This window comes from Festucalex cinctus, chromosome 5 (assembly GCF_051991245.1).
Source record: "Festucalex cinctus isolate MCC-2025b chromosome 5, RoL_Fcin_1.0, whole genome shotgun sequence".
NCBI lineage: Eukaryota > Metazoa > Chordata > Actinopteri > Syngnathiformes > Syngnathidae > Festucalex > Festucalex cinctus.
Window position 1 is genome coordinate 31,375,236 of NC_135415.1, and position 14,121 is coordinate 31,389,356.

General features: G+C 39.0%; 1 protein-coding gene across 3 annotated transcripts in view; it reads right to left on the minus strand.

The window, feature by feature from the left end:
* Positions 1–206: 206 nt before the first annotated feature.
* mvb12bb (multivesicular body subunit 12Bb) overlaps positions 207–14,121 on the minus strand; it is a 34,310-nt gene continuing 20,395 nt past the window's right edge. For 2 of the 3 annotated variants that reach the window (XM_077522733.1, XM_077522732.1), the window contains exons 8-10: positions 6,516–6,571; positions 4,892–4,951; positions 2,328–2,429 (exon numbers count right to left, since the gene is read on the minus strand). In XM_077522733.1, the coding sequence (XP_077378859.1) occupies positions 2,379–2,429; positions 4,892–4,951; positions 6,516–6,571 (167 nt within the window). In that variant the 3' untranslated portion in view covers positions 2,328–2,378. Of the gene's footprint in view, positions 465–2,327; positions 2,430–4,891; positions 4,952–6,515; positions 6,572–14,121 lie in introns of those variants that run through there. The other variant, XM_077522735.1, reaches the window with a different exon arrangement.

Here is a 14,121-nt window from a genome sequence, read left to right on the forward strand (position 1 = left end):
TTCTGCTCCAGCAGCAGAACTGAAACGGTAACGCAAAACCGCATCAAGGGATCCTCAAAAGCGAGACTCAGGCAAGTGGAGTCTTCTTGGTGGTTCCATTTGTTGGTTCAGTGAGTTTTGCTCCCTCAGTGGCAAATAACTGGTGCCAAATGTCAACGTATAAGACAACTTCAAAATACACACATTAAGTGGCTAATTGGATTTATTTTTGAGCATTTATATACTTTCCTCCCAAAAAAAAGATGAGAAACTGTTTTACAAAGTCCGACTGGCAAATGTATTTGAATCTAAACATTTTTAACATTGAACAAAGCCATGCTAATACAAAAAAAAAACAAAAAACCATCACGTTTGCTCTTTATCAATTGATATCAGATCGCTGCTTTTGTCCACCCGTTATGTTGAAGGAATTCAGAGAGTTGTTATACAACAATGCTTCTTTCCGTGCTGAAGTTGTAGTGAAACTGTATGGGGAGGAAATACACAATTAGAGAACACGTTATGCTGCAATGACAATACACGCTTCAATGCATGTTTACACTCAAATCAGAACTTCAAAACACAATACTGTCAAGTTATTGTTATGTTGTTGTTGTTGTACTTGAGCCATTTTTTTTTTTTTTACAGTAATGCACAGCATTCCGAACACAGAATAGGGAGAAAACAAAGTTATACTGCCCCCTTCTGGTGATTAAATCATTCATTGTCAAGTAACATTTACTGAGCATATCCTACTGTATTTCCATCAGAAATTTATCAAGGCAATATATCTAATAATAATAATAATGATAATAATGATGATGATGATAATAATAATAATAATAATAATCACACATTATAAATTATGTATACATATATATAATATATATATATATATATATAGAGAGAGATAGATAGATAGATAGATAGATAGATAGATAGATAGATAGATAGATAGATAGATAGATAGATAGATAGATATTCTGTTGTGTAAATGGTGGAGCAGTTAATTGTTCTGCTTATCACTATATGTTACTGTCAGATAAATGGACATAGATATATTATTTGTATGTTTAGTTTATAAATAATACTAAATAAATAAGACAGTTTAGGCCAATTAAGCTAAAGTGGATATCAGCACAGTGGTTGGGAATCACTGCCCTAGAAAGACACAAATCATGATTATCATAATTGTAGTTGTTATTACGTCCAATGGCACTTCTTTCCAATTTTGGTCACAATTGTTTCTATATTCTATTGTGCAAATCTAATTAACTGATAAATGGTATATATACAAAACACAAATCACACAAAATTATAATTCACAAGTAAACATATCAAAACTTAAACATCATTCTTGTTCACCTTGTTGCTGAGGTTTTATTTTATTTTTATTGATTTTTAACTTTGCTGTTAACGTTTCTAATTGTGACGTGTCTCAGATAGTTGTACTACTGTAACAATACACTAGAGGGTGCTATAAGATCACTTGAATTATTGTTCCAGCTCTCTCACAAAAGCAAATGTGCACTTTCTCTCACTGAGCTGAGGGTTCTCTCAATCAGAACACCTCACATTCTGATTTTCATCTACTTCACGGTTCCTCGGAACCTGTCCCTGTTCGTGGGGGTCATTCAGGCCCCCACCGCGCCAGAATTCACTTTCAACAGCTGGCACAGCAAATAAGGAATACCGTGCAGCGAGTATACGTCTGTATGTATTTCTGAACGTATGTAGTCCATGTATTCAGATGTGTGTGGATGATGGATGGGGGAACGGGGTGTTATCGGGGCGAGCATGTATCAATGTCTGCCACTTTTCCACACGGGCTGACAGGACAGTGACACACTCGAACATGGGCGGCGCTCGCTCGCCCAGACGAGCCCGGCTTCATTTCCTCTTCCTGCTCCACTGGCAAAAATATGTGACATGTTGTCTTCATTAATTCCACCTCCATTTGGAGCGCTCCCTTCTCACACCATGTGCACCTCTGTGGCTCTTCGATGCAAGCACGCAGGAAGAAACGTACACAAACGCACAGGCCGAGTCCCAAAGCAATGTCGAAAGGTCATCATGCTGAGGTGCTCATGAAAAATCCTGTCATGTGTGCACACGCTCCCCAAACTAAAATCATTAAGCCAAATCTCCGCCAACATCTTTCAGCAGAGCAAACCACATCAAGACGTCACTTTAAATTGTGTACTAATTAACACTTAAAAAGACACAAATTAGATATGCGTGGCTAAAAGCAATTATAATATCCGCAAGTTTTGCGAGTCATTTGGGAAATGAAAAGAATGCCTAATTGCTGGAACCAACAGCATTTTTGACGCCTGTTAGGAATTGGTCTTATCTACAAAAGTGTGGCTGCAGTCTTCAATATCACGTCAGGGAGCACATCAATTGCAGACATCCATATTTTCAAGGTGATGGACATCAAACAGGAACAACTTCTGGATGAGAAAAGAAGACAAATGTAGCAGTGTTTTTCTCCCAGTCAATATTCATTTATGTATTTATGTATTTATTTATTTATTTATTTATGAAAGACTCAAGTACACACCAGTAAAGTCTTTAAAGAACACTTTAAAGACTTTACTTTAGTGGAACGAATCAAATGTACATCACCATTTGAAGAGAAATTTTGTGTGAATGCTGAATGAAAAAAATACAGAAAGAAATTGTGAAATTATTGAATTAAGTGGAATGTTGAAAGATGTGTATTGAATTGTATTGAATGATTTTGGAACGATGTTGAACAATATAAAGTGACCTTGAATGGTAGCGGTGAAAATGCATGTTAAATTATGTGGAATCATATTAATTATAGTCAATTAAATAGAACTGGTGAAAATGTGTATGTAATATGTGAGTGAAAAATGTGGAATTTTTGGTATGTGGAATTGGGGCTTGTGGGAAGGTTGACAATCATTCTGAAGATAAACTGAATGAGCTCCAAATTTTGAATGCAGAATGGGAACAAATTGTTGACTGTGCCATTGAAAATGTATGGGGATTTTTTGTGTGTAAAAAAAAAAAAGTAGAATTATATGGAATATTGAAAGGTTTTGTGTGGGCGAAATATATCATAGTGAGTGGCAAGGTAAATTGAATTAGCAAAAATATTTTCAATTTTGAATAGGAACAATACGATACAATACAAAAACGATACTCTCAAAATGAATGGGACATTTTTTTGGTTTAAAACATGTGGAATTTTGCAATTTGGCAATAGGGGGAATATTGAACATTGATCCCAAGGTTAAATGACCGAGCTAAACATTTTGAATTTTAAATGGGAGCAAATTGTTGAACGTCTCATTGGCAATGAAAGGTGATTTTTGGGGTGAAAAACGTTGAATTGTGGGAAAACTGTGAATGTTTGGAATGAGAAAAATAGGGTGCAAAAAGTGAATTTTTGGAGCATATTAAAGTCGGACTGATTTGAATCGGTTGAGAAATGTAGAAGTAGTGGAAAGATAAGAAAAAATAGAAAAATGTGTGAATGCTTTTAGCATGATAATGCAAAACAAAATTTTGCAAATTTTCATAAAACTTGTCGAATGGGTCAAGGGATACATTGCAAAATTTTGATGTTGATCCTGTTGTTCCAATTTGGGCATTGAAAAAAAATGTTTACGTACTTTTACTGTGAATAATGCATGCATGTTATTGAAGAATATACGTGAGTAAATGTTTGGATTTTGAATGCGCTGATCCAAAGGAGGATTGTTTGGCCTTGGAGGAGGTCTCCGCTCCTCTGATGCGATTCTAGTTTGCTATGAAAAGCAGCACTTGTGCTACGTTTTGTAAAAGTCTCACTAATGCTATTTCTCTCCTGCTTCTTCTGTAGATATCATCCTGGGATAATAACAAGAGGAGAGAGAAGTAAAAATAACACAATTGTGAGGGATGCTTCCACTCGCAAACTAATTATCAAGCTAAGCTGCGACTTCATCCTCATCAGCCGGGCCCCGCCATTAATCTTGTGCTGTCGTCCACTTCACTAAATCCAGCGTGTTACACTATCTCACATTTACTTCATCGGCTCCAGTGCGGCTGTAATTAATGATTTCTCATGCCCTTCCCTTCCCCAGCTCAGCTCACCATGTGTCCGCCTGCTAATCACACCCGCTGAAAGGAAAAGCAGGCGAGGGAGCGACGAGTTGTGGAAGGAGAGGAGAGGAGAGAGCAGATCGGATGAGCAACCAGGTTGGGCTCACGCACGCGCGCACGCGCGCACGCACGCACGCACGGCTAATGCCGACTTTGACAGTGAGCTTCAATCAGATGACCGTATGACAGCGTGGCGACTGTGTGATTTGGATGCTTTGTGACAGAAGACAGAGGCAGGAGTGCAGAACAGACACCTGCTTTGATGAGCGAGCGTTTGCTCCGGAACACATCTCAAACCCAACAGCACCTGTTCTTTTTACAGTGGTCTGTCACTTCCTGGCACTACCGTGCTAATGAGAGAGAAGGGGGGGGGGGGGGGGGGGGGGGGGGATTTCCCCATTTCCCCTCAATTTAAAGCGCACCTGTATACTGTACAACAACACACACATACACAGGGTCTTAATTCCTGGAGTGTGGAGAGGAAATTGAGCATGTTCTCTGCGCTGATTAGGAACTAAAAGAAGATCAAAACTTGAAGAACCGACAACATTCCCAGAGATGTTTGATTGAACTGTTTTGGGGGGAAGAATTAAAAGTCAAGGGCTTTGGAACAGTTAGACAAAGCTTTTAAGAGGAAATGGCTGCCTAGCCAGGGCATGCTTTTATTCAATTGGGGCTTAGTGGAGCCAACAGGGTCTCGCTGTCTCAGACACTTAATTACAAGCCCGAGACTGTTTGCTTTGCATTCCGGGCCAGCGGCGGCAGCTGCAGCCGAGCGTTGCAAGCCTCTACTCACTTCCTCCTCGATCTCTGCCAGGGATTTGATCGTAATGCCCATTAAATTGACTTGCTGCATCTGAAATCAAAAGCATGGAGAGAAGGGAAGAGGGGGGAAAAGAAGAAAAAAAACAAAACACAAGAAACATGGCGGTTAGGCTCATGGCTAAGTAAGCATGCTTAAAATCTTTAATGCTCTGCCTCTGTGTCAATACGGACCGGCTATGGTGACAACCGCCGCCAGCCAGCCAAATGGACTGCATTGAGCCAGCGCTGCCTGACTGCATGCATTCATCACTCGGGGCGAGGGGAAGGAAAAGAGAGCAGATAAAGGGATAGTAGAAGAAAGGAACGCCAAAGAAAGGAGTATGGATGAGAATTGAAAGGACAGTGGAAGGAACGGAAAGAAGAAGAAGAAGAAGAAGAAATCCTAAATATCCTTATCGTGCAAAGAGTTCCTCCTAATGGCCAAAATCAAAGAACATTCCCAGAATCATGTTTTCTTAGAATTTCTCCTAAAGTGAAGAGTAGATCCTATCCTAGGAAAGGTAAAAGCTATTCCTTAAGAATGCTTCCTCTTAAGAGCGCACTTAAGGTAAGATCTGCTCAGAGACATTTAGAAGTTCCCTAAGTAGAGAACAAAATGGCCAGACGTGATGATGTTTGGAATTTTTAGGTTCAGATAGGAACTCTAGGATGTATTTATTTAAAGGTAAATCAAGTTAAAAAAAAGTATGCCCCTCAATTTCAAATCTTGACGTGGCTATTATGTATAGGTGCAAAAAGGACAGTAGAAAATTTAAGAAAAAAAACTAATAAAAAACATATCGTAAAATAGGAAAGTTCTATCTTCAAATAAGCAAAATTATCTGCCAACAGAATAAGAAAAATGTATTTAAATTTACCTGTAAGATTTATAAAAATAAAAATAAATAATACTCTTCCCATATCAACCATAGCCGTCTTGAAAATAGTATTTATATATATATTAAAAAAAAAGTTCTGTTGACTTTTTCCAAGCTGTAATAAATAGAACTATTTTCTTAAAATACATATGTATTTTTTTTTTCTCTTGGGTAAACTTCACCTGAGTGTCAAGCAGGGAAGTAACAGGTCACATTTTTATTGTCTATGGTTTGACCCAGGCCAGGATTGAACCCACAACCTCCAACCTCCAGTCTGAGGTTGGTACTCCACCACTAGACCACAGAATTTGGATATTGGAACTTTGGAAAGATGAAAAATGAGCTTAGTAAATATAACAAACCTCGCAATTTGTTTTCATACTTAAAAGAAATCTTAAAATAAGAAAAATCATCTAATAAAAAACCAGTTCGGGGCCTTTCATGTTGGTTAGTCGTCATCTTAAAATGTGGAAAATGCTCGTTTTAAGTCTCACAGTACTTAAAACTGGCTGTTAACACTTAAGGCTAAGACACCTTGATCCAATAATAATAATAATAATATGTAAAAATAAGCACAATGTCCTTGTCTGACAATTTCATTTGAAGTAAAAATAACAAGCAAAATCAGCAAATTTAGGTTAAATTTAGGAAATTATATCTTTGTTAAGATTGAATATACTTTCATACACTGTACACTATACTGTTTTTTTTTTTTTTCTGTATTGTGTATGATTTTACCTCTTTTGATGTATCACACAATCGCCGCGTGATCCCAAAGGGCACATCATCCATGGCTGCAAAAAAAAAAAAAAGACAAAACTTTTTTTTAAATGTGACTTTTTCTCCCAAGAATGTCATAGTTTTCTTTATTTTGAGTGTTTGAACAAAACTACATGTGGCATAATGAAGCAACAAAGCTATCAACATCTCCAGGCTCCCCGACACAAACCCCTCCCACCAATCCATAGAGACAAGATGAAAGCCTTTTCTTATTCTTTGCTTCTCTCCTCCAAGCCAGCCCTTCCCAACCCTCTTCCACTTTAATTACTCTTGATTATTGCTGATTGGGTCTTGTCAGAGAGATGTTCACCTCACAAACAAAGACACACTTACACCCGGCGCAGAAAAATTGAAAGAAGAAAGACAAAACGCCGGATATCAAATTTGCATGAAAATACGCCACAGCGTTCAGCCCACAAAAAAAAGGTAGATTGAAATGAGGACTTGCCAAAAGCACGGTGGTATAATTAGCATTTGACCAAACAAACGAGCTTCAACAGAGCTATAATTAAGCAGGCCTGTAATTAAGTGTATGCCCTTTATCATAATGATCGTGGTTAAAATGGTGTGATGGCTGCCAGTTGATTATTAATGGTGTAACCCAGTACTGCCGGCATCCGGCACTGGAATCAAGGTGTCACCACTGTCAGGCGAGAGTGCTGGTCTTTGTTTAGTAAGAAACATCAGGGCACAAATTAACACAAGGTGACAAGAGATACAACAAAGCTTCTCGCTTACGGCTGAAGGGGGAAAAAAAAAAAAAAAAACTGCAGCTGCTTGGCCTCATTAAAAAAAACAACAACAAAAAAAACCAACTCTAAGAATATGGAGTTCCGACACTTGCCGCAAAGTGCTTTGACAGGGGCCGACTTTCCAAATGGTGTTCTTCAGCCAGTTGGCATGGAAAAATACATTTACAAGTGTAAACTGAAGCTGCTCCTGACTTGCTTTGCTTCTTTGGTCGTGGAACAATCTCATCTTTGAATGACGCTCGGCTGCTCGGGTGCGGGTAAGCTCGTTTATAATTTTGGCTCTACGGTGGGAATAAAATAACAAGCTAGAATGGCAAGCAAGAGTAGACCTGATAATAATGAAAATTGGCAGTCTGTGATAGATTCCAATTATACTGTGGAAAATGCTATAGATCTTTGTGATTTTTTTTATTCTACAACTAAATGCTATTTGTTAGCCCATCAATGGCATTTTGCATTGTTAGCATTAGGCTAAACGGTTTGCTTTCTGACAAACTGCTGCTTGTTATGGATTTCATGCACTTGTAAGCAAAAAGTCCACTGAACAATTTACCTTATGTTAAACAGCTTTAATTAAGTGTTTTTTTAATTTTTATTTTTATTTTTATTTTTATTTTTTATTTTTATTTTTATCATTATCATTTTAAACTTCCTTATGTTAAATTTTTTAAAGTTTGTTGAATAATGTTTTAAGATTGTTAGTTTGTAACCTATTTTTATTTATTTTTCTTCCTCTGAATGTTAACTACTGTTTCTTGATGCTTATGTGTTGTCTTTCCTCGTGTAAAGCACATTGAGTTGCCTTGTGTATGAAATGTGCTATACAAATAAATAAATAAACTTGCCTAAAAAAAAAAAAGAAGCCCATATTTAATTGAAACTGATGAGTCTAAACAATTCTCCATAGTGAAAACCAACTACAGTAAACAGGTCGCGTGTGTTTTGTAATTTTTAGTACAAGCACTTACTATTCAAGCCCTTCGCTTCCTTTCGTTAACCGAAAAACAGTGACTGTGTACGTATTCGGAATTGACGTATCACTATTGTGGTATCACACGCTGCTCATTTGTCAAATATCGCTATTAACAAACACATTAAAAAATGGTGTCACTTTTGACTGTTTTCAATACCTGACTTCAACTAGACTAAGTGCAATTTATGGATAAATTGCGTGGGAATGCTGAAAGCTGAATGCTAAGCCAGTGAGTTCTGGCTTACTGTTGTCTACTCGTTCATGGTTTTGAATGATATTGATGAAATTGTAATAGAAAGTGTCTGCATCGTGTCACAAGCAAAAAGTGCGCTCATCTCCCATCCCTCGTACGTAAGACGACTTGTTTCTAAGTTCAGAAAAAAGAAAATACAAACAAGACAATCCACACGCACGACTACCATCAGTGGGAGCAGAGAGAGGGAGGGAACACATTTGAATCAATAGGCGGCCGGCCATGGAGGACCGAGATTGCAGCGGCTGATGGATCTGCGTGGCGTGGACAGATGGCTGCACAGCGCTGAAGGCCAGGGACTTTCCTTATTGCATTTAAACCGGGTCTCGCTTTGTATTCCACCACCATCCATACTAGCGGGGCTATCTTGCACCCAGATGAATGGAAAGGTGCTGAAGATGACTTGGTGTTAAGAAATGGATATCTGCACCCCGCTAGAATCTAACACAAAGGGCAAAAGTAATGTAAATACAATCTTGTGGCCAAGAACTCCATTACCAAGCAGGTTGGAGCTGCTCAAATGGTCCATTACCTCACGTGTATGGCAGTGTGGAAGGATTGGGTAGTTACTTGGCATGTGGAGTATGTGAGAGCAGTCAATAGGAAAACGTCAGCTCGGATTTTTGGCGCGGCGGCTGCGATGATGGTGACGATCATGGCGGTGAGCACGGAGGTGGCGTTAAGTAAGGAGGACCCTGCGGCTTGAGTGATTGTAGTGTAAAGAACGGAGTCAGCACAGGCCCCGTGCGGATCATTGCCTTATTAATGGCTCCGTCAGGTGCGATGAGCAATGGCTGCATTGTCATCTCCGATCCCTGGGCACAGATGAATGGCTGTTTCAGGGCGGGAAGGGCTCCCTCGTACGCCATCTTGAGCACTAATCCCTCACCCTTCCGGTGTTGGATGCGCTGTCGCCCAGGACTTGAGCAACGCCATACATTGCCTTTCCAGGGCTCCAGCGGACACAGCCAAGCGCACACGCGCTTTATTGCGTTGCGCCCGGACGCTGACTGATGGCAAAATATGCGCGGTTGATCGAGCATGACCCGCATTACCTCAACCACATCTTACGGGTGAAGCTTTAGGAATGTTGATGAACTTTTATTTTACACTTCACTAATCCAGCACAACTGCATTGATCTCTGTCTAGTAGTTTTTACAGGCTGACTATTTGATGAAATTTGATGAAAATGACCCCAAACCAAAACTACAAAAAAAAAAAAGATCTACATTTTTTTTTTTTTTTAACTGAAGTTTGTCCTTTCTGAACAACAAGCCATACTTGAATGGGTACTCAAAATGGACCTCATGTCACAAAGCCGTTGAATGGTGTGCTTCCTCCCGGTTAGCAAATAAATAATTATGAATGCAGTGGCACCTTGATTGACACATCTGCAGAATTTTTGTTGTTGTAATTTTTCCCCCTCCAGTAATTGGCCCCTTTTTTCCCTTTTATTTATTTATTTATTTATTTATTATTATTTGTAGAAATTGTACAGTATATAATGTTGATCAGCATTTTTTAAAATTACATTTCAGTGGGCGGCAATTACCGGTATATGCAGATTTTTGCTATTCAAATCGTCATCTCGTTTGCAATTGTTTACTATCTGCTAAATGCCGTTTGTTGTGAAGTGAGTTGCGTCACCTGCTACCAGTAGGGACATGTACATATAATATTGTACTAGTTGTAGTCTACATAAGTTTTGGGGGGGAAAAAAAGTCCCACAAGTACAAAAAAAAAAAAAAGTTTCAAAGTAATAGAGTGAGTGCCCTATAAAGTGCAATGTTGACATGCATGTTACATGAGACGAATTTGCAAGTAAAGCAACTGGGAAAATATATTTATTTTATTCCAACAATGTGCCTGCTCTCCATGTGCAGCCTCGCTAGACAATGCACTCGCACTCATGTCACCGTGACTCTCAATTTGAGGGGGATTCTTTTTGCAGACCATGGAAATGCTATTCTAGTAGCAGAGCCGGCACTCTGTCACCTGTGCAGATAATGGTGAGTGGAAGCAAAGTAAGCTGGAAGAGGACCCCCCTATGCCCACTCACAGCCCTTCGCCGCACTCTGACATGAGAAATGGTGGCCAGGCCTGACAGCATCTCGGAGACATATTGTCGTTTATTTTGTCGCCTGGGCATGCCATCTGTGCCATTCCGATGGAGGCTGTGGGCTCAGGCTGCTGAGAGAGGGAGAGGGTGCCAGGCTCCGGGTCCCTCAGTAGCTCCGCAGCCGCGGCAGGTCATTAGTCAAATTGCCTAATGAGAGGGAATACAAATAGCCCTCTTGCCTGACAGGAGGAATTTTGGAGGTGTCAGAGCTCCTGACCCACACGACCAGAACAGATGATCGCTAGTTGCTATTTTCAGACTCTTTTAATGACTATATGGCTATATGCAATCCATTTTTTTATTGTTTCATTACAGTTTTCCCCGAGTCACAATGCCAGTGTGGCATTTCAATTAATTAAAAGTCTATTTCAAAATTATTAATTATTCAAATATTTTAGTCTTATGAAGCATCATTTCGCACTTGAAAATTGATAAATGTTGATGTCCAATTAATACAAGTAATTACTTTTTTTATTTTTTTATTTAGGTAAATACATTTGTGTGCTTTTGTCTATACAGGTACACGATGTAATGCACACAGTGGTGCACTTTAAGCCTTCTGTTAGTTTGATTTCTGACGAACAGCAATAATGATCCCGGGTCAATTTGACCGAGGTTATATTTAATGATACAAATGCATTTCAATATACATTATTAACCATCGCCACATTTCATTCCAAATATTTCATACATGAACCATTTATCAACTAATGTTCCATCATAAAATACTACTATTTGTAGTTCTTTAACTTTTGGGTCAGTTTGACCCGAACTAATTTTAATGTTCCAAAAGCACCCTGATAATAAATTTATAGCTCATGATGAACAGATTTCAAAGCAAATATGTCAAAATGAACCATTTTAATTTGATGTAAAATTTGTAGTTCTTAAACTTCAAAATGGGTCAATTTGACCCGTAATCTTTAACGTTCCAAAGCCAATACAATAAACATTGCTCTAACTTAATATTAACTGTTTTCATTGAACATATGACAAACTTAAATATAGTTTGTTGATGTCAAGTTTCATAGCAAAAACAATAACAACAATAAACTATGTTGGGTCAATTTGACCCGGTATTTGCTAGATGTTCTGAAAGCATGGGGATTTAATAATTTAATAACAAATATGTCAAAATGAATTGTTCTGAATCTGTTAGTGCCAATTTTGACAGCAAAAAGCTAATATTTGTACTTTAACGTGAAGGTGGGTCATTTTGACCCAAAACATAACAAGACGGTTAATGTTTGATGAAGAGAAAACCTTACATTTTGTAACATAACTCTACTGTTATGATATCAACTGTTTGGATGTAATGACTTGAATGTATTGTTATGGTGATTAGTATCTAACAATGTGGGTAGAAAAAAATGTACATTCACGCTCAGAACTTACAAATTCCAATTCCCAAATTAGGATTCAACGTGCTACCTGAGAGATGCATCGAGAAATCTTATGTGGAATGACCCACTTACCTCCCCATCTGAGACCCACATTTCTAAAAAATCGGGATGTAGGAAGGGAGCCAGGAGGCAGTCCCAGTTGGACTCTGGCCCATCAATCTTCCAGAAAGTGGGCAGAGGCAGTAACACCTACGGTGAGCTTAATGCTCAATGCTCAGAGGATTTCGGGAAACTGAAAAACCGCAGCACTAATTATGTCTGAATAAAAGAAAAGAGGGAGAATACATTCATTTCAAAGGAACAAAAGCAGAACAAAACCCTTTGAACCCTTTTCCAATCTGGGCGATCCCTTGTCCCCGTCTCGCCGTTGCAAAATGAAACGGACTACCAGACTTTAATCAGCAATCAGCAACGCCGTGTCTTTTCCGACACCGCCATGGCGCTGCACCGATGGCCAGCTGCGGCTGCTGGTAAATGTGCAGCTGAATGTCTGTATAAATGGCCGGCGCCGCTCCGGACAAGTGTAAAAAGCTGGCAGAGGGCTGACACTAAATTGCATGTGCCGGATGGGACACAGCAGAAGGCACAATTACACCAATCCCCTCTTAATTAGCACTTCCGTGGGCAAACTAACCAGTAATGATGCGAGGAATGTGGCGAGCTAACAAGAAAGGCCTACCAATGCGGAACACTTGCTCATGTGGTTCTGCTTCTCCTGAACGAGTGAGTGACGCCAGAGACCTTTTGATCAGTGCAAATACCCGGGTTGGCCCCGTCTCGGCAACCCTGAGCCCTCGGTGAGCGACTTGCCCTCTGTTCCGTGGAACAGCGGGACCCGCATGCTTGCGGTTGGCATTATTAAGTTCTCCATGCTCACAGTACCGGGCAATGTAAAGTGGCATCTCATGCGGTGAGTAATGAACGGTGCCAGAGCGGAAGCAGGAGGGATGACAGCCAAAGAGGCCTCCTTGCCAGACACTAACCTGGGCATGCACCAATTTATCATCCCTTCCAACCGATCCACCAATGCAGTGCTGCCGTTTGTCATTCATTATGCTAAGAAGAACATGATTTTTCTCCACTATAAACAGCCAATACTTATTAGTATTAAAATGTTTCATTGTATGACTTCAATAGTTCGCACACGATTAATCGCAAATTTTATATCTGTTCTAAATGTACAATAAAATGGAAAATATTTTTTTTCTTGGTTTTCATACTCTTAACATAAAAGTGGAAAAAAATCTTAAACTAATAGAAATATGGCTGCATTTTTTATTCATTGATAAAGTAATTTCATAATTGTGCTGGCTCTTGAAGAGCCATGTACTCTATTTTTATTTTTGTTTCTATGGTTACAGTTGTTTTATTTGGCAAAGTAAAGTTACATTTATTGTGAAAGGAAAACCGGATGTTGTTGGGTTTTTAGGACTTCCTGTTTAGCATCATGTCAAGAAGCTACACAGATTGCAGCTTGCAGATTGCTGCAAGGGCAGAATAATGATGATTCATAAAATTGAGTTAAAAAAAAAAAAAAAAAAAGTATTGTACTGTACAAGTGTGATATTGATTTGTGTTGAGATCCTTTTTCTGCCACTAGATGGCATTGGAATTCCCCCAGTCCAGACTTTCAGAGGTAAGGGGCAGTCATTACTTGCATGCTAAACAAATAAATGAACTCAAAATGAACGCACTCATTTGTCTACCCCTCGTATAGACACACTATTATTACCAGTCGGTTTTCTTAACACAGTGTTCATTCAAAATGGTAAAACCAAGAGGAGAACATTATACTGCTACAGGATTGTGGTTTATTTAGAACTAAAATCATGCTTGAAATTCTTAACAGTCGACTTTTACATTCATTGCCGTTTTCCCTGCATGGCTCCATCCAAAAATCACACCAAAGTATGTATTAGAAAATCATTCATCACAAACTTAACAAGTCAGCGCAGCCATTAAAAGATCTTTAAGGCATATTTGATCATAAATCTCTTGAAACTATCTTTAATGGGCAGACTTTGTGAAATATTTGGATCAAGTTCGAATTAGATGTGTGATAA